The 26,653-nt window shown below is 51.9% G+C and overlaps 10 protein-coding genes across 10 annotated transcripts; 2 read left to right on the forward strand and 8 right to left on the reverse strand.

Annotated features, from left to right (window-relative positions):
• Positions 1 to 270: 270 nt before the first annotated feature.
• On the forward strand, positions 271 to 1,574 carry BO94DRAFT_613663 (zinc-dependent alcohol dehydrogenase family protein; the record flags this gene model as incomplete). The annotated part of the gene is made up of 5 exons (XM_025616704.1): positions 271 to 319; positions 379 to 449; positions 499 to 567; positions 630 to 1,383; positions 1,453 to 1,574. The coding sequence occupies 5 exons, from the start codon at positions 271 to 273 to the stop codon at positions 1,572 to 1,574; spliced, it is 1,065 nt and encodes a 354-aa protein (XP_025461682.1).
• Positions 1,575 to 2,775: 1,201 nt separating this feature from the next.
• Positions 2,776 to 3,918, forward strand: BO94DRAFT_540616 (uncharacterized protein). Its single transcript, XM_025612950.1, has 2 exons — positions 2,776 to 3,332; positions 3,394 to 3,918. Exons 1-2 carry the CDS (start codon positions 3,041 to 3,043, stop codon positions 3,666 to 3,668), a joined length of 567 nt encoding a protein of 188 aa, XP_025461683.1. The 5' UTR covers positions 2,776 to 3,040; the 3' UTR covers positions 3,669 to 3,918.
• A 932-nt stretch (positions 3,919 to 4,850) lies between these two features.
• Positions 4,851 to 6,230, reverse strand: BO94DRAFT_528621 (uncharacterized protein; the record flags this gene model as incomplete). The annotated part of the gene is made up of 4 exons (XM_025610432.1): positions 4,851 to 5,355; positions 5,418 to 5,535; positions 5,589 to 5,964; positions 6,009 to 6,230. The coding sequence occupies 4 exons, from the start codon at positions 6,228 to 6,230 to the stop codon at positions 4,851 to 4,853; spliced, it is 1,221 nt and encodes a 406-aa protein (XP_025461684.1).
• A 971-nt stretch (positions 6,231 to 7,201) lies between these two features.
• Positions 7,202 to 8,264, reverse strand: BO94DRAFT_613671 (uncharacterized protein; the record flags this gene model as incomplete). Its single annotated transcript, XM_025616705.1, has 2 exons — positions 7,698 to 8,264; positions 7,202 to 7,646 (listed from the first exon to the last, which is right to left on the reverse strand). Exons 1-2 carry the CDS (start codon positions 8,201 to 8,203, stop codon positions 7,202 to 7,204), a joined length of 951 nt encoding a protein of 316 aa, XP_025461685.1. The 5' UTR covers positions 8,204 to 8,264.
• A 1,504-nt stretch (positions 8,265 to 9,768) lies between these two features.
• BO94DRAFT_613675 (NACHT domain protein) lies at positions 9,769 to 16,067 on the reverse strand (the record flags this gene model as incomplete). Its single annotated transcript, XM_025616706.1, has 5 exons — positions 9,769 to 12,890; positions 12,966 to 14,868; positions 14,913 to 15,188; positions 15,233 to 15,566; positions 15,612 to 16,067. The coding sequence occupies 5 exons, from the start codon at positions 16,065 to 16,067 to the stop codon at positions 9,794 to 9,796; spliced, it is 6,066 nt and encodes a 2,021-aa protein (XP_025461686.1). The 3' UTR covers positions 9,769 to 9,793.
• Positions 16,068 to 17,518: 1,451 nt separating this feature from the next.
• On the reverse strand, positions 17,519 to 19,443 carry BO94DRAFT_528622 (cytochrome P450; the record flags this gene model as incomplete). The annotated part of the gene is made up of 8 exons (XM_025610433.1): positions 17,519 to 17,750; positions 17,800 to 17,835; positions 17,880 to 18,291; positions 18,354 to 18,734; positions 18,781 to 18,979; positions 19,022 to 19,055; positions 19,103 to 19,194; positions 19,242 to 19,443. The coding sequence occupies 8 exons, from the start codon at positions 19,441 to 19,443 to the stop codon at positions 17,604 to 17,606; spliced, it is 1,503 nt and encodes a 500-aa protein (XP_025461687.1). The 3' UTR covers positions 17,519 to 17,603.
• Positions 19,444 to 19,994: 551 nt separating this feature from the next.
• On the reverse strand, positions 19,995 to 21,202 carry BO94DRAFT_591127 (putative proline racemase; the record flags this gene model as incomplete). The annotated part of the gene is made up of 2 exons (XM_025616090.1): positions 19,995 to 20,090; positions 20,147 to 21,202. 2 exons carry the CDS (start codon positions 21,200 to 21,202, stop codon positions 19,995 to 19,997), a joined length of 1,152 nt encoding a protein of 383 aa, XP_025461688.1.
• Positions 21,203 to 22,256: 1,054 nt separating this feature from the next.
• Positions 22,257 to 22,967, reverse strand: BO94DRAFT_479516 (putative haloalkanoic acid dehalogenase; the record flags this gene model as incomplete). Its single annotated transcript, XM_025608747.1, has 1 exon — positions 22,257 to 22,967. The coding sequence occupies one exon, from the start codon at positions 22,965 to 22,967 to the stop codon at positions 22,257 to 22,259; it is 711 nt and encodes a 236-aa protein (XP_025461689.1).
• A 336-nt stretch (positions 22,968 to 23,303) lies between these two features.
• Positions 23,304 to 25,499, reverse strand: BO94DRAFT_331717 (DUF521 domain protein). Its single transcript, XM_025606982.1, has one exon. The coding sequence runs from the start codon at positions 25,129 to 25,131 to the stop codon at positions 23,320 to 23,322; it is 1,812 nt and encodes a 603-aa protein (XP_025461690.1). The 5' UTR covers positions 25,132 to 25,499; the 3' UTR covers positions 23,304 to 23,319.
• Positions 25,463 to 26,367, reverse strand: BO94DRAFT_591130 (uncharacterized protein; the record flags this gene model as incomplete). The annotated part of the gene is made up of 4 exons (XM_025616091.1): positions 25,463 to 25,814; positions 25,868 to 25,912; positions 25,956 to 26,123; positions 26,195 to 26,367. 4 exons carry the CDS (start codon positions 26,365 to 26,367, stop codon positions 25,463 to 25,465), a joined length of 738 nt encoding a protein of 245 aa, XP_025461691.1.
• Positions 26,368 to 26,653: the final 286 nt, after the last annotated feature.

Raw genomic sequence — 26,653 nt, forward strand, 5'->3', positions numbered from 1 at the left:
TCGGGGTTCCTCGTACCAAGAATGGAAGTGACTTATGTACATCACACTACCCCTCCCGTCGTGAAGATTCAAGTATCAAAGCCGAGACCATTTAGTTTGGCAGCCTGTTTCGCAAAATAAATCTCTTCATCAGAGGGCTGCGGCACACTGCCATATACATCTATTTAATTGAACTCTCCATATTCCGTCAATTCTGCTCTTCATTAATTACTCAAATCTACAACACCCAGCAAGAGTCAATCATCTATCACTTACCTATTTGCATCCAACATGGGAAGTATAGGCTCCTTCGATCTCCCACATTCCATGCGAGCCCTAGGTTAGTAACACCTTCCCCAGAATAAATCCCAGTCAACCAAAATAACAAATCCATCCCAGAGTACTCCGGGCCTCGCAAATTCAGCATCGTTGAGAAGCCCCTGCCTAAAATCCGCGAACACGACATCCTAGTACATCCACCCCCCCACCCCACCAAAAACCTCCTAACCAAGCCATCAGATCAAAGTAAAAGCCTGCGGTGTATGCGGCACCGACCTGCACATCCACGACGGTGAATTCGGCGCTCAAGTACCCCTCCCCCCTAATCATTCCCCCTCTCCCTCCCAACCCCAATGCTAAAAGCCCCCCAGTTCCCCCTCGTCCCCGGCCACGAAACCGTCGGCATCGTCGCCGCCCTCGGCGCCTCCGTCACCAACTTCACTCTCGGCGACCGCGTCGTAGCCGACAACTCCGAGCTCTGCGGGCACTGCCACTACTGTCGTCGGGGGAAGGAACTCTTCTGCGAGAATTTCATCGCGCACGGGGTTATGGTTGACGGTGGATTCGCCGAATATGCAACATACCCTGCCCATCGGGTATTCAAATTCGAGAATCTATCTGATGTTGATGCGACCTTGGTGGAGCCGGCGTCTTGTGCCGCGCACGGATTAGATAAAATCTCCCCGCAGATGGGATCAAAAGTCCTCCTGTTTGGGGCTGGTCCGACGGGGTTGATGCTTGCGCAGTTACTTGGGTTGAATGGAGGATGCCATGTTGTTGTTGCGGCGCCGGGGGGGTTGAAGATGGAGTTGGCGAGGGGGTTGGATGCGGCGGATGAGTATGTGGAGTTGCCTAGGGAGGTAGAGGCAGCAGAGAAGAGGTTGGGGGAATTGAAGGAGGAGTATCCGTATGGGTTTGATATTGTGGTTGAGGCGACGGGGAGTGCCAGGGTGTTGGAGAAGGCGATACATTTTGTTACGAAGGGGGGGAAGTTGGTGGTGTATGGGGTTTATGGGGATGAGGATCGGGTGTCCCTGTCGCCTAATATGATCTTTAAGGAGGAGATTCATGTTTTGGGGGCGTTTAGCCAGACGTATAAGTTTCCGGCGGCGATTGATTATCTTGGTGAGTGCTACCTTTGTTGTGCGGGTTTTGTGTGCGGGGAGGGGTTTACTAATGGGTTCTGATGGGTAGATCGCAAGAGGGTTAGGGTTGAAGGGATTGTTAATAGGACGTTCAGGTTGGAGGAATGGGAGGAGTATCTTGAGGCCATGAGGAATAAGTCGGTTGTTAAGGCTGCTATTGTTTTTGATTAGTGCAGTGCAGTGCCATGGTATATCTTGTTTTGCTCCATGGTAGGGTGAATGTCATTGAGAGTTCCGTGTATATGGAATTGTGTGTAGATGAATAGGAGGTGCTTAGGGTGGGTGGAGATTTGTGCTGTATGCGGGAATTGTTACTGGGGGAATGCGTTTATTATGCATACAGTGTACCAGTAAGGGTGAACCAAGGAACATCTCTTTTATCTAGAGCATATTTGAGATAATATTCAAATGATGTCAGTGTCATGCTACAGGATCTTTGTCATGCCAGGTGTGGAGAGCTGCCCGTGGCATATAGATAATTATAATGTTCTAAAAATAACCTGCAAAAACCTAAACTTACCCCATCAGCCCTATTTTCCATTCACAATGAGTCAATATAAGTAGTATTCCAATCATTGACAATTAATAAAAGATCATGGTACTCGTCGCGCCGCTAACCCACCCTTTCAGGGTTGGGTCGGCCACAGCTCGACGAATCCCCTCGGCTCAACGAATCGGTCACTTTTGTATGTGATTCCCATATAAAAGATACTTTCAGAAAATCTTTAACAACTCAACCATTATAAGAGCTGTAGTTTTCAAATTTTGATATAGATTTTATGTTTATATTATTTACTAGTAAATACCAAAAAAATTAGAAAAATATATCAGATTATAGAAATACTTGATTTCATGCTTGATTTATAGACTACTTTTTAGTTTTTTGCTAATATAAATTGGAAATCAGAATTCAATATTAAAAATATTCTAGTATATATAAGTTTAAGATTCTAGCTATATTTCTATATCAAAGTTTCAAGGCTCCGGACTATGGTGGTTGAGTTATCAAAGATTGTCTGAAAGTATCTTTTATATGGGAATCACATACAAAAGTGACCGATTCGTTGAGCCGAGGGGATTCGTCGAGCTGTGACCGACCCAACCCTGAAAGGGTGGGTTAGCGGCGCGACGAGTATGCAGTGTCGGGTCGGGTAAATCCGCCGTGAGCACAGATAAAATACTCCACTGCACAGACCAACAGCCTCTAATTCCCACACTAATTCCCACACAGGAAATGCTCTAAACCCGTTCCAGCTGCCCGACAAACCGGACATGAACCTAACCAATAGCATCAGCTCCTCAGCTACAAAAGGGGCTCGTCTCATCTCAGGTCCCAAGATGGGAGGCTGTGGGGCCAGACCCTCACCATGGTCGACTAAGCACTAAGCAGGGCTGCGCCAACCCTCATACGCCCGGTTTCACTCGCCGCACCCAACAACGAAAGCCAAGTGAAACTAAGCTGACAGGTCTTGCAAGGATCACATGTTCGAATTTCCTGAACCTCTGCATTGCCCACCTGTGGATATTTATTCGGCTGAATCCCCTTTAACCTTGATATAACAACTACTTTCCAACCCCGTCTAGCACCCCACCTTCATTATCATCTCAAGCACTCCGCACCGCCTACTCACACCATAATGAAGGCATTCTCATACACCTCGCTCGGAGCTCTTACCTCCTTGTTCATCGCAGCCCAAGGCCTAGAATGGGACGAATACGCCTGTATGACCAGCACCGGCGACATGAAGAAGCTGGGCTCATACACCTACAATTCCCCCGGGATGTGCCAGACCCAATGTGAGAAAGAGAACGGTTACTTCTTCGCCCTCCAGGCCGAAGGCTGCTGGTGTGGCAGCGAGCCTCCCGCCTTTGCCAGCATGAATGGCGCAACTTGCGATGAGGACTGCCCGGGTTGGCCTGAGGAGACATGTATGTGTGAACTGCACTCTCGAATACAGTTATAGAGCTGGCTAATCGGTTATGGGCATAGGTGGCGGCAATGGAACGTATTCAGTATGGGATCTGACGGAGGATTATTCGAATCCTAGCCTAGAACAAACCACCTCCACGGAGGCTTCGACGACAACTTCTGCTAGCAGTGCCTCGGTGTCCTCGGTGATGTCCTCGGCGGCGCCCTCGGTCTCGGCCTCAGTGACTTCCTCCTCGGCTATCCCATCGGGAAGTAATTCCACGGCGAGCAGCGCTGTTCCGACTACTACGTTGACCTCGGGGGCTAGCCGTCGGTTCAGATTTCTGTTTTTCTAGGGACTTTAGATGGGGAGGGGGTTCATATCTTGCTGCGGTTGATGTCATCTTAAGAATGTGCATAATATATGCTTGATGGCTGTTTTGTGATAATATTGCTGCACGTATCAGAGAAAGGATAAGACATTGCGCCCTAGTTAAATACAATGGCGACATCCATCCTAATACTGTCGGTCCGGCTGCGCTTTTGGGCTAAGGGAAAGCATTACACAGGATTAACTTATTTCAAACTAAAGTTGTACAAACTGCCATTGAAAATCTGGAAGGTCTCAATTCCTTAACGGCCACCTAAGGGCCATATACCTGTATGTTAATTCCATTCGCCGTCCTTGTCAGACCTCAGCGGGGTGCGGGTGATGGTGAGGTGGGGAGTGGACATTGTGGGTTGTTAAGTTGGGTTGTTTAGTGGACGGGATTTGAAAGTAGTCGTTTGGAAGATAATACTCGTCTTAGATGTTGTATTTATCTTAATGTAGACCATTTGCGGGGTTAAATCGCGAGCGGGGGTTGTGGGGATGAGGTGTCAGGGACCCGAAACGAGGACCGTGCCAAGGGGATACATGCACATGCTTACATGTGCACTACACAATTGTCGATCAAAATAAGCAATTTACTTGAGAGATTGCTAAAGAAAAGCAACATGTTACGGTCTAGGCAGTAGGTGGTTGGCAAAGTAAGTGATGACAGATTGTGATCCACCCCAGAGCGGAATATAGAATAAACTCGTCTGGGGATTATTGAAATCAGGGTTTGGGGGAGAAGCGGGATAGTTTTATTGATCTTATTTCTATCTCTAATTGGTACTTTAACTACATATCAACTTGTTGAATTTTAGCAGTGGCCATCGATCTGTTAACTGGTTCATGGCCATGCTCTGGTATCGTCTTGATCTCCATTGCCTGGCTTCTATTCAAACCCATACCTGTAATAGTTACACGAATGTATGTATCCCTGTTACTTGGCCACATACTCCGATCTCTCCCTAGCGTTGCACAGAGATATCATCTAATTTCCGAATCTACCCATTCCCATCAATGTAATGCTCGGCCATTTATCCCGATAGTCACCATGAATGGCAATGCATCACTCACCATCAAATCCACGAATCAGCCAGAACAAAAACAATATTACAATAAATGTAATCCATTCCCACAAACATTGCAATAATATTGAGTCAAAAAATCAGGTATGTTCCTCCACCTCCGTCAATGGAATCTCATCCACCACCACCTCAACCTGCACATCCTTCACAATCCCATTCCTCGGAACACATCTATCGAGAAACTCCCTATCGCCTGCAAATATATGCGTGGTAATATTCCCCAGAATATATCTTTCCAAACTCTCCCCAGAGGCATGGTCCTGCGTATATGGCATAATCCATCGTTGTTTCCAATCTTCTGTTACTTGGCCCATATTGAATAATGTGTTTCGTGTTTGGGTGCTTTCTTGGACGTTGTTGTTGTTGGTATTGGGCATTTTCTGGTGGCGGGTGGGGGTTCGTTTGAGGAGTTTCCTTATCCAGAGGATGATGAGGGGGCGGAGACATGGGATTGAGGCTGTGATGAGCACGATTCCGGCTTCGATGAACATCCAGCGGAGAAGGGTTACGCGGTTGGTTCGCGGGTTGGTGGAACTGATGATGCCGGGGTATTCGAGGGTTTTGACGAGGGAGGCGGCCATTGCGCTGTTTTGTTTGCTTTGTTAGGGTTGGGGTGTGGTGGGGGAGGGAAGGGGAGGGGGACGGACACGACGCCGAGGCTTAGGAGGGAGATGAGGACGAGTTTCACTTTGATGTTCCAGTTGAAGTGCCAGAAGATGTAGATGGGGAAGATGGCGAGGAGGAGATCGCAGGCGGAGTTGAATGCTATTATTTTTTATGATTAATGAATGTTGTGGAAGTGATGGGGGAATACGTACATCCCTGGAAGTAGGCATAGTCGATTTGGACAGTTAATGACATGCAGTGGTTGGATTCACTTGGGTTGAAGAGCTCGTCGATATGTGTCGTGCATTGGTAGAATAGTAGGAATACGCTGATGACGTTGACGATGACCTGGCAAGGGACTAGAATCCAGAGAATGATACGGTGGAGTTTCCGCGCTGCGAGAAGTTCAATCAGGTAGACAATAAAGGCTAGACGGCCGGCTGTGGCGGCCAAAGTTACGATGGCTTGGCTGATGGTGGAGTATTTCAGGGAATTCATCGCGTGGTGCAGTTCCAGCGAGCTGGCGGTTTGTCCATAGCCGTAGTCCACTGCGACGGTGGACAGCACAGCCGCGATGAAGAGCAGAATCTGTGTGTTGTTAGATGGCATCGGAGGGGGATTGGTGTACTGACCAGCGCGAACAAAGTAACCAGATCACTGATCTGAAAATTACCAAATTTGGCATTTCCGATGGATCGTAGCGACACCACCACGATGGACAATGCGCTCATGGTCCACACGGCGGCCAACAACTCCGGGCCAAAGTTGATGGATGATGCCGGCTTCGGATATACCCCGCTGGTCGTGTTGCTGGAACTGCCATTATGATGATGGTGGTGGGATCCGACATCCATCTCTGCAGGTGTCCCAGCAGTGAGGATGGGATGGTTTCATGGAGGGAAGACTGTAGCAGACGACGGACGATAAGAGGGAATCTCAAGGCGCGATCAAGGCGCGGCACGCAGGGACCGCCAAGACATCTCTTGGCTGGGAGCATCCACCGAGGATGCAGCAGGATCGGAATTGGTGGTTGTGATAGGGCCAGGTGCGCAGGAACCACGCGTCGTTCTTGACGGGCGATTAAGCTATCATGCCTTGCCCCGTTTTGTGCCCGTCTGGGAGTTGAAGGGGACGATCCCTGACGCGTGGGTGGAGCTGCTCCGAGACATTGTTGATAAAACGACGCCGTTGGGCGGAAGTGCAAGTCACTAGGGCGAATGAAGCATATCGGCCGGGCTGGTTTCACCCCCTTAATCTCGCCGACCGGTAGACCGTCTGGTGCCACTATTCCTATGATCCTGCAGTGGATGAGACCCTTTAGAAAGGGTAAGGTCAAGGGTCAAGGTCAGGATCAGGTCAGATTCAAGGGCTGAACGCCACACAAACAAGTGTGGATTGCCAAAATTAGACATCAATTCCAGGGTTAAAGATATATCAGTGGTATCTCCACTCAATTGCTGCGTACTCAATTTCCTAATAATAATTGGCATGGACGGCTCAGCAATCTATTTCCGGCAGATTTTGCACCAGATGATAAAGTGGGGATTCTGACCAATGGAAACCCTCGGGACCAGCCCTAATGCCTCATCGCAAAGCCGTGCCGTGATCAGCACTCTAGATGATGTCTCCATCTGGGGTAGTGTAATCAGCATGATTGTCCATCTGTTAATTATCTAGTTAGACTCATGTTGGATTATCATCTGCTAGATCTGATTAGTCACCATAATTGCGACCAGTTGGTCAAGAGGAGAATCCGGGGAATAAAGTATACTATTTTCAGCTGAACTATCTAACCACCAGTCCCAGCAACTAAAACAAAATGTATTTACTGCTCAGAGCAGTCCTCTCCCGAAGAAGGGAATCCAGCACCGAACCCCGAGAAAGAACCTGACCCAGACCCAGCACCAGACCTAAATCCAGTCTTCGCGCCAGTCTCCGCAGCACCAGTCTCCTGAGCCGTCGACGTAGCCACGGAACTTGTCTCCTCCACTACAACCGCTGTCGTCGGGGTAGGAGTAGCATGAGTAGCCTCGGAGGTAGACGAAGCAACTGCCGTCTCCGACCCCATGGCAGGAATACTAATAGTAGCAATCTTCCACACCTTACCACCCTCACTAGAGGTCAGACCGGTATAAGTCGCGCCCGCACCAGTGGCAATAGTATCCCCGAAGCTAGTATCCGCTTCACGGAGAGTGATAGTCGTGTTGATGTATAGCTGGGAGGCGACAGTGCCGGTGCAGTCGCTGTCGCATTCGGTGCCGGTGCCGTATCTTCAACCACTGTTAACATTATTCATTATCTCCTGAAGGGTAGGTGCCTACCCAGTCATGTACGGCCCCGCGGCATAGGAGTAACTAGACAACGCAGCACCAGTCAACGCATTCGTAACATTCTGCGTCCATGTCTCGCCATCAGAAGCGAGGTTATATTCGATACGAACGTGGTCGTCGGCGCTAACAGGCGAACCGGTACCGTCCAACTGGCCAAAGGAGCCGAAGATACTGGCGCGAACACACCACTGGCCCGTGGTGGCACCGCACCAGGCGTTGCTGGGCCAGCTTTCGAGTGTGGTTTGGATGAGGTCGCCGGTGCCGTTGCTCATGCCGGGCCAGAGGAAGAGTTCGCCGTTTTGGGTGGAGGGCGCGACGCCGGGGATGATGGTGGTGACGGCGTTGATGATGTCGGAGGTGGTTGGGCCGAGGGAGACGCTGCCGCCCCAGGAGTCGCGCTTGGTGAGTTTGGTGGTGCTTTGGAGGGCTGCGGGGAGGACGGCGCCGAGGGCGGAGGGGAGGATGGCGAGGGTGCTGAGGGTGCTGAGGACGTGCATGGTTGTTGTTTTGGTGAAGGAATGGAATGAAAAGAGTGGATGGGTTGAAAGGAAGGAATTGGCCACCAGTGGCGTTGAAGAGAATGAAAGGAATGAATGAATGGAGTAACGGATGTGTGTAGGATGGTGGAATAGGGTCTATATGTATGACTTTATGGAGGTAGGGTCGGGATACAGCAATTTCCCCGTTTCAAGCTAAAGCTGGGCTGAAACATCCGCTGACTGACATCCGGGGTCCGCACCAATGAGTGCAAGCGATGGAGTCTGGTGGTTTGATGATTTCTCCGAGCTGGTGGCTGACTCGACTGTCACTCATTTCCTAAATTTCCTGTTGTAGTTGTGAAGTCCGAGTCCAGACCGCGGATAGGTATTGTATCGGGACTGCCAGGGGTTAAGCTTTAGCTACACATAGTATATTTCGGCTGACATTTCGTCAGTGGCAGTTAGATGCTAAAGATTTTATCTCCGAATCCGCTATTATTAGGTGTGCTCTCTTCAACTAGGTAGTAATAACGAGGGGGTGGGGATCTACTGCTGCATACATATATTTCGCCGGCATCTCGTGCCGACATTCTACCGTTATGGAAATGAAAGTGAGAACTCCATAATTAAGGAGAAATCATTTGGTATTATTAGCAGGTCCACTGTCCCCTTCAAATGATGGAATATAAATAATGTATATTTCCCTCCAATGCAGAGGATTAATCCATCACGATGAATAGGTTGCACCTTCAGGGGCCCGGAAATATGTCCCGCTTACATCAGCTATCCGTGCACAATTATCAAACACTAAGTAGCTTCGGGACTAGCATCTACCAAACAAACAATGCAAACCATCACTTGTTTGCGAAGCGCGCTAGCGCTGAGCAATACTAGGTTTAGTCCTGCTAGGGAAGTTTCCAGTTCCAAGACTTCTTATTAGTCTAATAGTTTGCACAATTTCAGCTTTTTGATTAATTATTTAATTCACTTGTAATATAATTTAAATTATATTATTCGTACTCACTGTTTCAGTCTAATAAGGGATTTGGAGAGGGTCTGGAGGGGGAAAGACCCCCCAGTCTATATTTAGACTGTAAGTCTGAATCAGGTCTTTACATACATTCAGGCTGTAGATCTGAATTAAGTACTGTATTTTTAAGTACTTGACTGAACCCTTTAAAAGCGCTCAATAGAGCCCTTTAAGAGCGTTTAACAGAGCTCTTTAAATACGCTTGATAAAGCTCTTTAGGAGTGCTTAGCGGAGCCCTTTAAATGCGCTTGATGAAGCCATTTAGAAGCGCTCAATGGAGCCCTTTAGTAGTGCTTGATGGAGCCCTTTAGTAGCCCTTTACATGCGCTTGACAAAGCTCTTTAAATGCGGTCAATGTGCGTTGCATGTTGCTTACTAAGGCGCTTCGCAATGCCTTGGGCTGGGGGCTTCCCGCAGGCCAGGACCTAGTAATTATCCATTCCATTCTGAATACTCTCTTCTTCTCCCCTCACCACATATTCTCAACTACATACATAACCACACTATACACAAAACCCAAAACACTTTTGGCACCTGCACCTGCACCTACTCCTGCACCTGCACCTACATCATCCCAATCACACCGCAATCGCCAATCGTTCATAAAACCCCACTCCCTGATTGGCCTCCGAAATAAGATCATCGCTGGCCTCTGCCTTCCCAGATCCGAATCTTTTCAAATTCCACTTCTCGATCCCCTCCACACCCTTCAAATCATTCGAAAATGTCCGGAACAGGTCCGTATTCAACCGTTCATACTCCGAATACTCCTTCGGCCAATCCCCCAGCCGTTCAACCGCCAACTTAAGCAGATGGAGGTGCTGCCGCACATACTTTCCTTCTTCTTCGGTGGCTTCGCCCGGGCTAGAAGACGGGGAGGACAGGCCGGAGATAGTGCCTGATTCCATTTCCGTAGAGGAGACGGAAGTCGGGTCGATGAAGAACCGCAAGGCGTTCTCGTGAAGTCCCGCCGCTTTCTTGTAGTATCGGTAGGCGAGCTCGCGGCGGTCTTTTTGGTTTTGGTACCCCTGCGCCACGCTGGTGTACATTTGGGAGAGGAGGACGGTCATTTCCACGGTGCTGGGGTGGCGGGGCCCGTGGACGCGCGCGCAGTTGTAGACGATGTCTTCGGCGAGGCGGATGGCGGAGGTGTATTCGCCGATGAGGTAGCGGGTGATGACGAGCATGCGGCCTAGGGCGAGGGTGTAGGTGTATTGCGGCTGGGAGAGTTCGTATGCGTCGCGGCTGGTCCAGAGGGAGGTGAGGACCCAGGCCAGGGTTTGGTAGTCGTGTTGTTCGTCGAGGATGCCGATGAGGCTGTTGAGGTTGACGAGGTCGAGTTGGGAGAGGTCGATGTTGTGTTTTTTGAAGTAGTCTAGGGTGTCGTGCATGATGGTGGCGGACACGCGGAGCATTTCTTTGCGGATGGATGCTGCAGGACGGGCTTTGAGGTCGCGGCCGGCGATGACGAGGCCGAGTTTGAAGACTAGCTTGAGGGTGGCTTCTGATGAGTAGCCCGTGTGGGCCCAGATATATTTGAATGCGGTCAGGGCGAGGTCGCAGGCAGATTGGTAGTTGTTGGAGGCTAGCAGTTGCGTGGTGCGGTTGTAGCTGGCGATGGCGACCGAGCGGATCAGGTCCTGCGACTTGTGCGTGCTGAAGTAGTCCAGGATTGTTTCGGTGAAGACCTTGGCCTGGTGGCTGTTGACTTTGAGGCCGGCGCCCTCGGTGGCCAGGAAGTAGTTGGTGAATTGCTCGAGCACTCGGGTGGCGGCTGACTGGCGGCCTCGAGCGAGTAGGAATCCGTGCAGACGGGCCACGGAAATGGTGACTTTTTGGAGACTGCTGGTCTTGGAGCTCATTTCGGTGCGGAACTGCTCGAAGTATAGGTACTCGGTGGTCAGGGCCGAGTAGATCTCGTTCAACGTGACGGTGGAATCTTCTCGGGACCGGAGGCTGTACTCGAGTTGCGCCAGGAATGCCAGGCTCTGTCGCTGGTTGGTGGTGATGTTGAAGCCGTAGGAGCTGACATTGGAGGTGTCTTTGGTGACCAACTGCCGGTAGATCTCCTGGCTGAGACTCTTGGCCTTTTCAACCTGCCCGGTTGCGATATAGCTGGAGGCGATGCTCTTGGCCGCGGCAGTTAACCGGGTGGAAGACGTCTCGGTGGACAGGATCTGCGTGGTGGCTTCCTGCAGCATGGAAGCAGCAGTATGGGTCTCTCCACGCTTGGAGTAGAGACTGACGATCTCCTCCATCTGAGACAAAGCCTCCTCATGGGCCCATCCCTGGGTCGTGCGGATGGAGGACAGGCGTTTGGTGCGAATCGACACCCACTTTTGCGCTTCCTGCGTGCTCATCGCCTCAAACTTGGATGAAGTCACCGAAACATTCTGCTCTTCGTAGATGGCGTCCAGGGTGGCGCGGATGTCCTGGTGGTCGATCTCAACCTCGGTGGACTTGGTCCGGAGAAGCTCCTCATATAGCTGGATAGCCTCTGCCTCGTATCGCTTGGATTCCTGACAGATGTTGGCCAGGATCTTGGTGGCCTGGATGGTGACTGTCGCGTTGGCGCCAAACAAACTGATGCACGACTTGCGGTATTGCACCGTCACATCGTGGATGGACGCCGTGTCGCTGTGGACCATGCGCAAGCAGTGGACGTAGCGCTCGTAAATGGTCTGCACGAAGGCTTGGTCCTGTAGCTTCTGGCTGATCTTTGGGTTCTGCATGGTGTTGAACAGCACCCGACATGGCTTCAGTGCGTCTGGGTACCGGGCTTGGTTCAAGAGCTCGGTGGCCACAATGAGCAAGGGCTCAAATGCATCAGGGTGACAGGTCTCCGAGTCCTTGTTCAGGATATGAACGATTTGACGGTAGTAATCGACGGCAACGGGTCGTGGACGCGTCAGCTCAGCCAAGGTCCAGAGCTCTTTGAGGACAGTCGGGTGGTCACTGCCAAAGCGCTTGGTGTAGGCATTGAGAATGTCCTGATGGACGGTGATGGCCTTGTCGGTCTGGGAGGTGCGCTCGTAGAGACGCAGAACACTCAAAGTCACCCGGCTCAAGAGCTTGTCACCGGCTGGTCGGTCTCGGCGAACAGCACGATACAGACGGCCCCGGATGTCCTCTTCCTTGATATGATGACGTCGGGAACGGTAGCAGTTGCTGAGACGCTCTGCAAGCTCGACGGCGTATTCCACATTGGTGGAGGGAAGGACGACATCGTCCAGCGACGGGGCAAACAACGCCGGCCAGACCCCACGCAGCACCTGTTTCAGAGTCCTGGTAGCGTCGTGCCACCGGTGCTGCGCCAGGTAGATTTCCACCAGGTTCTTGGTGGCCGAGATGGACTCCTGATCGGTGCTGGATGACTCGTACACGATTTCTTGCAAAGTCGACTCGGTGACCGCCGAGGTGGACGAGGAGGCCATCCGTAGCACCTCGCGAGAGGTGGACTTGATATGCTGCTCAGCTTCCTTGTACGTGGAGCTTTCGTGGCTACTGTGCTGGCAGCAGTGTTTGAACACATTGAGGGCCAACACCGACATGCCGACGGACTTCATGACCTTGGCCACCTCGAGGAACTGGGACAACACGGCCTGGGAGGTCGAGGTGCTCTGTTCATATTCCTCCCAGAAGCCTTCCAGGATGGAGGCCGCCTCGTTCTCGCGTCTTTGCGACTTGAGGAACTTGGAGTAGGTCAGCACTGCCCGCAGATTTCTCAATTCCCACTCGGTAGACCGCGACAGGCGGTATTCCTTGCTCGCCTGCTGCCAGAGCTCCACGTAGGCGCTTTCAGCCTCTTTCATGTGGCCAGCAGCAACGGCCTTTTCTGCCTTGGAGAAAAGACTCTCGAAGTCAACAGACCAGGTGATCAGCTCGTCCGCCTCGACGCCATCCAGGGCCAGGGCGGTGCCGCCTTCGGTGTCTTGACGGCCGCGAAGGTGGACCAACAAGGATTCATCCATCTGACGCGACCCGCTGCGCTGGTGATGACCCTCCGTGGTGGAGCCTTGAAGCAGCGTGGTGATCTGCTGTGCCTTGTGTTCCTCTTTGATCGAATGGTAGTGCTCGACCAGCTGGCTCAACGTCGAGGTGACCGTGGTGCTGGTGGCTCCGTAGTGGACCTTGTAGCATTCCACTAGTAGCTCGAGCATCTCCACCCGCTTGACCATGATGTCGGTCTTGGAATCCGAGGTTTGATCCGCGGTAATTTCCAGGAAGAACTTGGTCATCTGCATGGTGATGAGGTGCCTGTCGGAGAGCACGTCCTTGCTGATCTGGGCAGCGTCGTAGAAAATCTGACTAATCTGAGCCGGAAGGCTGTCGTGGATGCGTCGGTAGAAAAGGGCCTGACACAGGATAGTCTGCAGAGTGGTGGGATGGTTGGTGGTCAAGATCTGGCGGTACAGACGCGTCTGGATCTCGTGCAACGACTTTAGGGCTGGCGTTGACTTGGCTTCCCACACGGCCATCTCCAACAGAGGCACCGTCGGAGAGGTCGGGATCACCGATTGCAGCTCCTTTGCAGCGGTGACAATCTCCTGGTCGGTAGTACAACCGAACGCAATCTTGGCATGATTGACCCAGTAACGGAGAGCAAAGTCCAGCAGAGGATGCTTGTCCAGATGCGTGTCGACCACGCTCTCGTCCAACGGGGTCAGCGACGGATCATGGCTCTCCGTCACGCTATGCTTGGTGTATAAGAGCAGCCGTTGAGTCAAGTCGCTGTTTCGGTTCTTGATGGCGGGCAGGAACTTGTCTTTGGCGAAGATGTCGAGGATGGCAGTCCGGAATTGGCCATGTCGGAGGAACACCAAATTGTTCTGGAAGAAGACCAACGAAGCAACAGGCTTGAGGACGTGTGGAAGGTCGACCTCGCGCTCCGTGATGGAGGACTTTTCCAAGTCAATAGAAACCAGAGCTGTCAACTCTTGCTGGGTGAGAGGTCGAACTGCCGTGGCCAGCCAGGTGATGATCTTCTTTCCATCCTCACTGAGCTTCGCGCGCAAGGCATGGGACACCAGGTCGGTGATCGAGTAGCCTGCCTTGGCCACACTCTCGATGGACTTGGCCAGCCCCTCTGCATTGGATGGATGCTCCTCCCGAACCCGCTTCGTGGCCAACTTGGCCCACAAGAACGAGCCGTGAGATGCCTCCGTGATGCGAGTGACGTTGATCTCCTGGTCTTCCCCAGACATGGAGGTGAAGGCAGGGCTCTGCTGCAGGATCTTCCGAGACACCGCCGCAATGTCGTCGAAGACCAGCTCCGGGGTGATGTTGACGGCGGTATGCGAGGCACTCGAGGTCTGTTTGTGGGAGCCAAAAATAATCAATTTGACATTGGTCGCATTCTGGGCCGCATTGTGCAGTCTCTTCAACAAGACCGTCTCGCCGCAGCTGGCCTCGTCCACTCCATCGACCACCAGGACGAGTTGCTTGGCGCCCTGGAGACTGGCTTTGAGGGCGCTGCCCAGGGCAGTCCACAGGACATCGTCATAGTCTTCTTCCTCGATCGTAGTTTGGCTGCGGGAATATGCATCCGCGAGAATCTGATACAGCCGCACGTTGCCGATGCGCTTGCTGAACAACTGAGACAGGATGGTCTTGGCGATGGCGCGGGGAGTGGTATTGGCGGGAATGCGAGTATCTACTGCTGTTAGACTGGTGGTATACGATAGGAGGGATACTGACTAATAGGTGCAAAGATAGATTTGTAGGTCACGCCTCCGATGGGATGCTGAAGAAGATCGTTGATGACCGTGGACAGAATTGATTTGCCAGAGCCTGGCTTTCCCACGAAGGATAGGATTTGCTGTTGGCCTTTGAGGAACCGCGTCAGGTACTGCGTAGCCCAGAGACAGGTGGATTCCTCGCGCTCCTGGGCAAAATGGGCGGTGGTTTCGGTGATGTTGGCGAGAACGGGGTCCTCGGGCTCGAGCCAGTCTCGGATGGTTTTGATTTCGGTGACTGATTAGTTAGCGAAGATCTTTATCAGTTGGAAACGATCCTACCTTTATCCCCGTTGAGGCCCTCACGCATGAGTTGATGCCTCCACATCAACTCGGAGACATGCTCGCAGCGACCACGGAAGCTGTCAATGGGGCCAGGGAACGTGCTGCAGATATCGATCGATACAGACTCGGAGGTGAGCAAAGACCGGTGAAAGTGGCTCGCAACGCCAACGACCAGCGTGACCAGGTCAGCCAACGCAAGAACGAGCTGGTCCTTGATATCCTGCGAGACAGTAAACAACTCCACCCGATCCAGCAGGTTGCCGAGTCCAACTGAGCAGCGGTAGAAGAACCCGAAGAGATCCTGCAGGGCAGGGGCATTTTGCTCGCCGTGCTACACGAGTCAATACATTCCTCGTCCATCAGGGCTGTATCCTACCTCTAGCAGGCTAGCACAATGAACATAAGCTAGCTGCGCCGCCATGTGACTATCGCCAGCGAACTGCTCAATGGCCGAATCAAACGAATGCAACCGCTCCACGAATAAGGCCGCCCAGACCAGGGCCTTATCATAGCTGCTACCCTCTGGCGGGAGCTTGTGCATGCGATCGGAGCGAATCCATTCCAGCAGACTGGCGTAGTCGGCGTCGGTGATTTTCGACGTCATCATAGCGTCGCTGCTTCGGCGGGCAAGAGAATTGACCACGTCGGCGAGACTGGTATTTCCGCCGCTGAGTTTTCTAGATCCTCGGCGGGAGGTACCAGCTTGAAAGACGGTGTTGGTGTAGTTTTCTTGCTCAAGAATGTCGGATGCTCGACGAGGACCGAAGAGGGAGGTGGGAGAAAGCGGGGTCCCGAAGGTGTAATGGACATTAGGTTGGAACGAGGTGGCCATGTTGGGATGATTCAGCAGGTAACAGTACTGGGGAAATCAGACAATAGGCAGAGTTTAGAATAAAATCAAGAAAAACACGCTTGTATGGTAAAAAATCGGATGACACTCGCTATTAAATTGCGAGGTCATTCACATCAATCGTGACAATCTTGGTTCAGAAACTTGAAACATTGAATGAACAGCCACGTAGCTAGCACATTGTGTGGGCTTCTTTATACCTCCATACATTGTTCGTGTTTCTGTTACAAATGCAAGACGTCAAGATGAGGTAGCTCAACTTAAAGCCAGACTCTTTAGCCAGCACCGATCTACGATGCGGCCAGTGACAGACCGTAGTGGAGAAGCTACCCCCACTGCGCATCAATGATCGATGCAGATCCGGCGGAGAATCTTCTCCGGATACCAGAATGATCGCAGATTGGTTGGAGTGGCCTCTGATCGGAGGCTACCCATGGTTCGCGACGGTGAAGCCGAAGCTGGGGAGGCTGGATGAAGCTACTGAAGCTGCAATTGGGTTCATGTAACATAAAGCTCGATCTAGATGAGCCAATCGTGATTTACTGGGGTGGTCTGAATGTGCGCTGAGAATGATGTGTAGAATCGGTTACGTATCGAGTCTTCACACGAGTCAGTAAAATCTCGTACATTGCGAGAATACGAGCTGACACCATCGAGTACCAGACTCTTTATACATGACATAAGTAGGAACGAGCGCTTCCGTATGCCATTGTCCATTGCGACCGCCACCTTGTAATTTTCGAATGCAGAGTAGACAAAAACAAGATGCAGCCACCGATCAGCACAAATCACTCTATACCAATTAACATCCGCATAACTCCAGATGCAAACGTCACTGGCGGAGTTCATCGAATCGGGGCTCCGCGGGAACATTAAAGTTAGGGTTTGGGGATACCCGCATGCGGCGGGCCATTCTTCGCACATGACAAGGACACTCGATGATGTGGCTCTCCTTCAAGCTTCCGCGGGTGCCATTGGTTCGTATTGAACTTTGTTTTGACTCCTGGTGATCATGGACTCGAGCTTATCCTGAGCTTTGTAGCTGCCGAACTTTGTTCGTATCGATGATTCCGTGGGAAGTAAATTGACACTCGATGTTGATTGTCGGTTACTGTCGGCCTGCTGCTGCTGTGATGGGTTTCTTTGTTTAGAAAGTTTGTGGATTTCTGGTCAGGCGATTTGTTTCCGATTTGGCCTTTGCTGTTCCGTTTCTTATTATGGATCCCATTGGCATTATTCTCCACTTCGCATTGTGGGGGTTGGTGGGTGAGACTTTTCAGGTTACTCTGCCAAGTATCTATGCAAGGATAACAGTTATCTTATTCCGCCGCAGATTTCGAACTTGTAATCTTGAAACACAACCAGCAGGAACAGTCTTCTATGGCTTGGCTCCCCAGGATATCCGACCGGTGACTCGACTCACCTGGGGGAAAATCTATCTTTCCTACAAACATCCACCATGCTTACCACAACAGGTCCCTTTTTCCGGATACGCCCCAGCAGACGGATCGATGGGGTTCATCTTCGCCTAACCTTCAAAATAACTTCATCCGGCTTATAGAACCAGTAAGACGTGTTTTTCAAATCCTGTTCGGGAGCCTCCAGTTCCAAATGGAACGACCGGAGCAATTCGGGAATAACTTTGTAAAGCTCACACATTGCAATCTGACACAGTCAGCAAGCCATCACCCTACTAAATAAGAGGTGAACTCACATTCTTGCCCATACATGTCCTCGATCCCGCCCCAAACTATCACAGTCAGTCTAATCCCCCCACTCATACAGGAACCATACCTCAAGAATATACTGATTCATCTCATCCGCCCCAGAGACAAGCCACCTCTCCGGATTAAATCTGTCCGCATCCTTCCCAAAGACAGATGAATCCAGGTGCATGACCGCCATGTTAATTCCGATGCGAGCATCCCCCGGGATCCAGTAGCCAGCGACCTGTTTCCCTTCTTTGGGTACTTGGCGAGGAAGCGACAAGCCCACGCTCGGATGGAATCGCATTCCTTCTCTAATGCATGCGTTGAGGTATGGGAGTTTGGCCACTTCGTGGTAGGTTAGATGGGGTGTGCTGAGGTCGCCGTTGATGGTCGCTCGATCGATCTCCTCGACTAGGGTGTGGTAGATGTGTGGGTTTTTGAGAACGTGGTATAATGTTCCGGATAAGGCGATCGCAGTGGTATCGCTGCCTCCGAAACTGGATGGGTTGGTTAGTGATATTCTCAAGATAGGAAGGGGGGGGGGGGGGGGGGGCCATACAACGCGCCAAAGGCTTCCATCTTCACATCCACCAGGTTAAAGTCCAACTTCTCTCCCTGCTCATGATAAACCTTGAGTATCTTGGACAGTACATCCGGCTTTTGTTCATCGCCTCGCTGTTGGGCCTGTACGCGGTCCTCGACCGCTGCATCCGCGGCTTGGGTGAGGGTGCTTAGGGCTGAGAGAGCCTCTCTCATCCGGGAGAAGAGCAGTCCGCCGAACATGAAAACAGACCGGATGTACGTGGGCATGACACCAGCCACGGCCATGATTGGAATCATCGTGTCGATTGATTTGATGTAGCCGAGGTAGTCGTGTCTGTTTTCCAGAAAGCCCAGCATGCGACCGAAATAAAATTCGCCGACTACGTCGTATGCGTACCTGAGATGATGTTAGGTGGGTGGAGTGTAGAGTAAGTGGTACTTACATGCGAGCCCAGTAAAAGATGTCCACGGTGCCTTTGCCATCGGCGATTTCTCCGAGCCGGTGCAGGAATAAGTCGGTACATTTGTCAACGTATTTCTCTGCTTGTAGGATGCTGGTCATGGAGTAGATGTTGTTGGTGATTCTGCGACGACTGGCATGGTACTTTTCATCGGTGGCAGTGAGGTGGTCGGGATGACGAGCTGGATCGGTCAGTGTTGTTTTGTGCGAACAGGGGTGCTTACCAAAGGGGGATCGAAAGGGGAGGTAGAAGTCGGTCTTTTTCAGTAAGTGACTATTCATGGATTATGATGCTTGCAACGAACCTTGATGCAATGCGAGTTGACGCCATAGATGGCCCTAACTGCCCGCGGGTCATTGATGATGAGCTCGTTAGGGGCAATTCGGACGATGGGGCCTGGGGTGTCAGTTGTCAGCTATAGCACTGGAGCAAGAAATGCCAACCATATTTCTCATGCAGCTGCCTCTGCTCCGTTTCCGCCTGTCCACGAGCAACATGCAGGACCACCCAAAGTCGGGAAACAACAGCCAACGCAGGACCGGGGAACTTGGCCAGGGGGTGGAGCCATTTGGCGTAGAATATCCATCCGACCCAGTAGAGGGAGGCTGTTGCAGCCAGAGCGCGAATAGTAAGAGATATATCCATTTTCAGTCACTGAACATCTCTTGGGGTTGCAGTAAGTCAAACAAGGATGAAAATGTGACAGAAGGCATTGATAACAGACACCTGTCCAGAGGGTACCCCACCTGCGTGCCGGAATTACATCTGCACGACTAGGCAAATCCGGATGTCTGGCTCCAATGAACTTGCATCTGTCAGGTCTCGAGAGAACCTACTGCACCGGGATGGGACCGTGCAGGCACCGGTTCCTGTTCGCAAGTGGGGAGGGCTGTCGGCTACCAATCGTGTGGGGGCTATAGATAACGGCCAAGCCTGGTGATGTCGGTGCGGGACGGGGAACTGGGAAGACGTTGATCCTTCGTCAAGGGCAGACGTTGACTGGATAAATGCCAGGATTGATTTTCCTCTTAACCGGGTTAAAATGTCTCCATCGAAAACCCCAGAAACGGGATACACAATCTCAATTCTGACAGCCAAAGCTATCCCCACTATATATATATGTCCCATCATATAAACATAGGAGGCATGTCAGCAGGGTAAGTGAATGATTTAAATTAATTTCCCTTCTAAGAAGCTCACTGCGTCACACTCTTCAACATAAACCCACTATGCCCAGTAACATCACCCTCCTCAACCACAAAGCTCGACGTCCCAATATAGAAAGCAGACCCCTCCACCCTTCCCACCACCGCATCCCTCGCCGGTCCATTGCCCCCTCAACTCTTACCCCCGTCTCAACAATCTCCCCCACAAACGCTCCCATCTTGAAATGATTCGACACAACCGAATGATACGCCCACCGTTGCCCGATTCTTCTCTCCCCCTTTGCATACGCCAATGCCATCCGAGCAACTACACACGAACCAGTAGGGGACCGATCAATCTCACTATCAGCGAAGAAGCATAGTCCTGTTTCTGCTCCATCAACACCTTCTGGCGTATCCCCGACGTCTGGATCGACTACCATGACGGAGTAGAGGAATGATAACCGCTTATCTTCCGGGTGTTGACATGCAGCCACGATATCGGGATGGGTGGTCAGGTATTTTTGCAGCTGTCCAAGCACTGGGATTATGTTATCGAGGTCTATCTTCGCTAATCCCCGATTGTTAAATCCTACTTCTTCTACACTGACTAGTGCGTAGAAGGCTCCTCCGTAGCTGACATCGAGGGTGATGCTGTCACGAGTCCCCAGCTCATTCCAGCGCAGTTCCGGGGGAATGGGAATTGTCAGGTTGGTAGCGGCCGCGTAGGCAGGTGTTGATACAAAGGATACCGCCCGGGAGGGATCAGATTTGAATCCCTCGGCAGTGGAGGTAACAGGCACGGTGACATGGACTAATCCGCACGGCGCGTGTAGATTGACAGCTACCGCTTGGGAGGCAGTATCAAGAACCAGTTCGTTGCGTTTCGGGAAAACAGTCAAGTCCCGAGTATCAACAAGGAATCGTCCAAGAGCGATAGTAGCGTGTCCGCACATGGTCGAGAATCCTCCGTTGTGGGTGAAAAGGACCCCAATGTGTGCTTGGCCGGACTCGACTAGTTCGGTCGATTGTGTGAGAATCGCACCGTACATGTCGTAGTGGCCGCGAGGCTCAAGCATGATTCGCTTGCGGATGTGGTCGTATTCATCCCTTGCTTGATCTCGTTGGGCGAAGAGGGTTTTTCCAGTGAGGGTGGGGAACCCGGCGTAGACGATGCGGGTGGGTTCCCCTGTGGTGTGCATGTCAATACATTTGATAACTTCACCGGTGGTAAGTTCGAGAGATCGAGCGACGTCCATGATGAGTGATGCAGACAGTGTATTGTTTTGTTTGGGTCAGTGGGTGGATATAGGTGTTGGTGAAGATTTAAAAGAATGGCGGGGCGATCTCGGAAGGGCTCCCGAACTGAGGGGTTCTTGGGTCAGGAAGTCACATTAAATCTTGTTTCTCCACGCCACAATCCGATGGCTGTTTTTAATACTGTAGATGGTCTTTGAATTGAGTTTGTTTTGTATTGTTTCACGATGGTAATCACTCACCGGTCAATAAATCCCAATACCTCGTTCTCTTCCACCCCCGAATGGCATTAGATGCGACTTGCTTAACGGCAGTTTCGATGTGTAGATGCCTACAGAGTCAATCAGATAGCCAATCCAACCCGATCGGTTATGCGACCTCGAAATCGGAGAAATTCTCTGGCATAGTATCATAACAGCCTTCGTGATGGATCATGATATCCCCTGTAAAATGTTGTAGTTGATAATTTACCCCTCGGGAACCACAGTCACGCCCTTCATCGGGTGCCGTTGCCGAAATGGCTTGGCAATTTGAAGCTGTGACTCATATCAGGACATAAGTTTCCCGATGAATACTCATATATCCCTTTCCTTGCCTCCATTACCTTATTCCTTTGGGGAAGAAACGTGTCCTTGACTAGGATCACTGGTCCCTCTTCGCAGTAGTCAACGGGTATATGTACCCGGCTACGCATGGATGACGGGCATGGTTCATCTTAGTTGACTATAATTCCTAGTCTCCCATTATCAGAGTGTGTATTGTCCACCTGGGGAGATATCGACATTGGAATCATCGGGACAAAGCCATTCCATCCTTTGAGGCTCGGGATCTGGGAATGGGAGTATGTGGAAAGGATGCGATGCAGCGCACTCAGTCTCAAAGGCTAAATTTTAAATGGCTGCTTCAATCCTTCTCCGGTGATTCGCAAAATCATTCAATCAAACTTTGGCATTATACTCCTTATATGTCTTGGACGGGATCTCTGTAACGTGTAAGGGTCACCCGTCAACACTGGTTCAATCGAAAGAAGCAATCGGAAAAAGCGATGATATGCGTCTATTGTCTCTCCAACGCGTCGGCCATCTCTCCCAGGGTATCAAACCGCCAATCATAAATTGTCTCCGCCAAATTCCCCATCGTAGCTCCCGGTCGCTCAATCCACACTGACTTCAGTCCAACCTTGCGCGCCGGATGGTGATCATGGAACTGGCTCTGGGCAGTCTGCAGTACCTGTGCTGGCTCAATCCCAAACGTATTCTTCACCGTCTTGAGCATATACTCGAAGTTGCGGAGATCCGGCTTGTAGGAGCCGATATCCTGGGCGGTGATAATCAGATCGAAGGGAAAGCCCTGCAGACTGCCAGCGTTGGTTTTGGCAAACGATGTCCGGTCGACATTAGACAGAACCACCAGTTTGTAGTGTTGGGATAATCGCTTCAATGCATCGACGGTATCCGGAAAGGCGGGCCAATTGCCGACCGACTCGCCAAATTCTAGGCTTTCTGCAGCGGTGGGAGCGGCAAGGCCGAGACGCTCTGCCCACATAGGATGTATAGTGGCGAGAAGCTGTGAGTAGGGCATATCGGGGGTCTTTTCTTGTTGTTCTCGCTCGAGCTTATGGTAAACGGTGAGGAGATGCTCGCGACTGAACTGGGCGTTGGTTTTATCAAGGGTGGGCTGAAAGGCGGCTAGGATGCCCCCTTCCCAGTCTACCAGAGTCCCGTAAACATCGAAGCTGAGAAGTCGGTATTCGGAGAGTTGGGACATCTTGATTGTGGACGGTAGATAGACCAGGAGTGGGATGGGAAAGAAGAGGGGAAGTTGGTGACGGAGTTCCCCTCGTCTAGCGCGGGGAGGGGCGCCTTCCGGGAACAGCATTCCGGGCCGCTGAAGCCGGAACCACGTGAAGTTATTCAAGCCCTCAATTTCCGGCCTCCGATGACATGCTGCCAGGGCCCGGGATTTCTTAGGTTGCCACAGTCAATTTCGGAGGCATAAGTAAGGTGTCTGAGTATCAAAAGACTCGGCCTCATTTCTACGAACAACTGAGTACTAAAATGAGGGCATTGGTCTATTGGGAGAGCTAGGATAAAAGGTAGTATTATGTTGATTACAGAAGTCAGGATTGATCAGAGAGCAGGTCTCGATCTCCCAGCCACGATGGGCGACGCTCACAAGGATGGCCTCGACAGGCAGCATCAACACACCCGGCCAGACTGCCAAAGTAGAACGTCCTACCTGTCAGTCCAGGCCCATAGTGGGCATATTTCCCCGAGTTGGTCATGATCACCTGGTCGGACTTGGGGATGATGGGTCCCGCAATCATGCACCAGCAGGTGTCCGTGACAAATTGAACCCCAAACCGCTCCAGTTCCTCGACGAGCCCAGCCTGATTGGCCAGACCATATGTGGCACGGCCACAGGTCACCATTACCGTCACTCCGTCCTTTTTAATACGCCCCCGACAGAGTGCAGCCAGCCTCCGGATTTCAGTCAAGGAAAAGTGGGGATTGCCCAGAGATACCAGGTCCACTGGCTGGCCATGAGAGGTACTGTTCAGCGTGTCCCAACATGGGATAAGATCCTTGATCAGGACATCAACCAAAAGAGGATTGAACCCAGGACGGATGGCCTCTTCCAGTGTCTTTGCTTCAGGGGTGACACCCACCATGTGGAACATTGGCGCGCTTGACACGGTCGCAAATGCTGCCCCGAACGCCTTCAGGTCGTCCTTATTCACGGCAAGAGATTCCAGGCCAACAATTACCGGGATCTGGTTGGTAGCAAGGGTTCCAATGTGATAGCCGAGCAAGGGATAGAACGAGTCATCGACATCCTGCAGCTCCGAGACATCGGGTATTCTGACGATGAGCGACGCCAGGCGGTTGTGATCGATATGAGGCCCTGCATTAGGAGCCCGACCCGTGAGAGCGATGGCGATATCCAGAAAATCGGGATACTTCATGGTCCGCGCACCAAGCACACTATTAGCGTATACAACAGCGTTCGACTCTGCCCATGCTACCTGGTCACCCACCCTTGGGGCGCTGTCCAGCTGGTATGGACTGTAGGTGAACGTGGGACGCGCCCCCATATCCATATAAGCCCTTGCTAGCTTATCAGCTGCCTCACCGAATGCCACATCCACGCCTTGGGCACGCCACCGCTTCTGATCCACAGAAATGGAGTTGAGGGATGTCGGAACACGGACCTTGCCTCCTAGATCTCGAAATCGCTCTGCAAAATGCAGAGATCCAGGCCCGGTGTAGATGCAGCCATCGACGTGAACCTGGGTGACATCGATCAGTTCGCGAGCTTCGAGTAATTCTGCCATTCGAAGAACAATGCGCATCGCCATACGAGCGACTTCCCCGTGGTCCCCTCGGATTAACCCTCTGTCGACATCTGAGAGGCGTATGTTCGTGACAAACGTCATCGGCGGGTTGACGTGGTCAATGTTGGGCATTGCGAGCACAGCCTCGGGTAACTCCTGGTCAAAAATGTTGCCTTCAATAATCGAAACCCCACTCCCGTGCAACTCCAGCATCTTGCCAAAATCTCCCGAGGTCAGCATTACGACAGGAACAGCCTTTCCGAAGATCTCTTCTGCGATCATTACCCCCAGCGTAAGAATCCCCTCGCGGCGCTCAAATACAACCGCCCTGGGTCCTTTGTTGTGGACCATGAGTTCCAGCATCACGCCGCTTCCCGAGCATGATCCACGACCGCCCGGGATGGCGAGGATGCGATCCTGGAGGGATTGTCCACATAAAGGGTGGTGTTGATCAATAACCAGGCCTGTCTGGGGGTCTACGCCACCCCAGAAACTCAACTCCAGGGGACTGGCGACTAGCAGACCCGAAGCCCTGCCTTTGACATATGGAACCCCGTGGCACAGCGGCTGATGTGGGATGGATGTAGGGACTGTCATGTTCAAGATGTCAATGATCCTATCGAACTTAAGGGGTGTCAATGCATTATAACTAGTTGAATTGTTGGGTTCCGATAACGAAGGATGGAGCTTATCAGTTCCCCGCTCGGGGCTTTAGTAGTTCGGCTGCTCCCTCCGCCCGGTCGTCTACTGTATCCTTATCCTACTGTGATGCATGCCATCTCGGTAAGACTGGATAATGGCAGCCTCCTCGACTGGCAATTTCAGAATCTGCAGGATGAGACGCGAAGAATTTTGCCCAACTCCTTGGCCTGTCAAACAGGTCGGTCGCCGACCGGTTCGCGAGATTCCTGCCTGCTGCGTGTCATGATCAGCACGAGACCAGTCGGTACCGGATCGACGAGTTCAGCTCAAAGGGCATTTTAAGCACGTGCAGCAGACACGATTCGAGAATGTCCCCCATCGTTTGGGACTTGTGAATATAACGCTTTTCGTACAGGTCCAGGAAGGCGTGGAGACCTGATGGTTCCGCCGCCGTTGTCATGATCGAGTCGGCTATCTCGTGGGACAGATTTCGCGCATCTCCCGGAAGAAAGGCGTCACTCTTGCGCGCCATTGCCATGACAAAATACGGGGCGAAGCTTTGTGTCATCTGTTCCAGATAATTGCGATCCGCCATAGATATCGGGTCGAGACCACTTCGTCCCAGAACGAGTAGGGACCTAATGCTATCAGTAATTCGGAGATCGGATGAGAGGCAGATACATGCACATACATGTATAAGAAATCATCCGAGTCGGGTGACAGATTCGCCTCGTCCCTGCTTCTTAGCGTGATTCGGATGGCGGAGGCAGCGGACTTACTTGGGGACCTCGGCCACCAGCAGGGCCGGGACCGAGACATTCCGCAGCAGCGTTTCGACAAACCTCCGGGCGGGCAGATACGGGCATGGTTGGTCATCCACGCTGATGCAGTTTCCATCGACAAAGTGGTACTGGGCCGAGCGGCGACCAGGATGCTCCTCGAAGATTCTGGGATGGTCAGGATCCCTTCCGTTGCGTTCCGATGCGGGGCAATCGGACACGAGGCGATAATCACTTACATCTCTCCCTGGCGATTGAACAGGGTAACTTTCCCCTCGATGTGCGCCTCAGAGGGGTGGTTGGTGGGGGCATGGTTGCCATGCAGGAAGCAGTAGCGCAGGGAGCCCTTCCCTCCAGAGGCATACAGGTCGATGACCGGATGAGCCTCGGGCAGACTGGATGGAAGTGACATGGAGACGGGCAGGAGAGGGAGAACACAGCACCGCGTCGACCATGCTGGCTGGTCTGGTGCCCCTCGTGGATTTTGGTGGGAAACCCCCTCAAGTATTCTCACCGCCCGGCTCCAGCTTCGGCCGGAACAACTGTTCGGCGTGGCTATTTTTATTTTTCTCTACAGTGTACGTCATCCATCCATCGATGGGGCCAACAGGGGTGTGTTATTACCCTCTTTTATTGTTTTCTACGAGGCAGGAACAGAAAAAGGGGAATTGTGCAAGTACTAAAATAACCCAGCAAAT

This window comes from Aspergillus sclerotioniger, assembly GCF_003184525.1.
Source record: "Aspergillus sclerotioniger CBS 115572 chromosome Unknown BO94scaffold_51, whole genome shotgun sequence".
Lineage (NCBI taxonomy): Eukaryota > Fungi > Ascomycota > Eurotiomycetes > Eurotiales > Aspergillaceae > Aspergillus > Aspergillus sclerotioniger.

Bases quoted from the DNA above. Each gene is read 5' to 3' on its own strand.
- BO94DRAFT_540616 (XM_025612950.1), top strand. From the start codon at position 3,041: ATGAAGGCATTCTCATACACCTCGCTCGGAGCTCTTACCTCCTTGTTC. The intron at 3,333-3,393 runs GTATGTGTGAAC...TTATGGGCATAG, and splicing joins GGGTTGGCCTGAGGAGACAT to GTGGCGGCAATGGAACGTAT.
- BO94DRAFT_331717 (XM_025606982.1), bottom strand. From the start codon at position 25,131: ATGACAGTCCCTACATCCATCCCACATCAGCCGCTGTGCCACGGGGTT.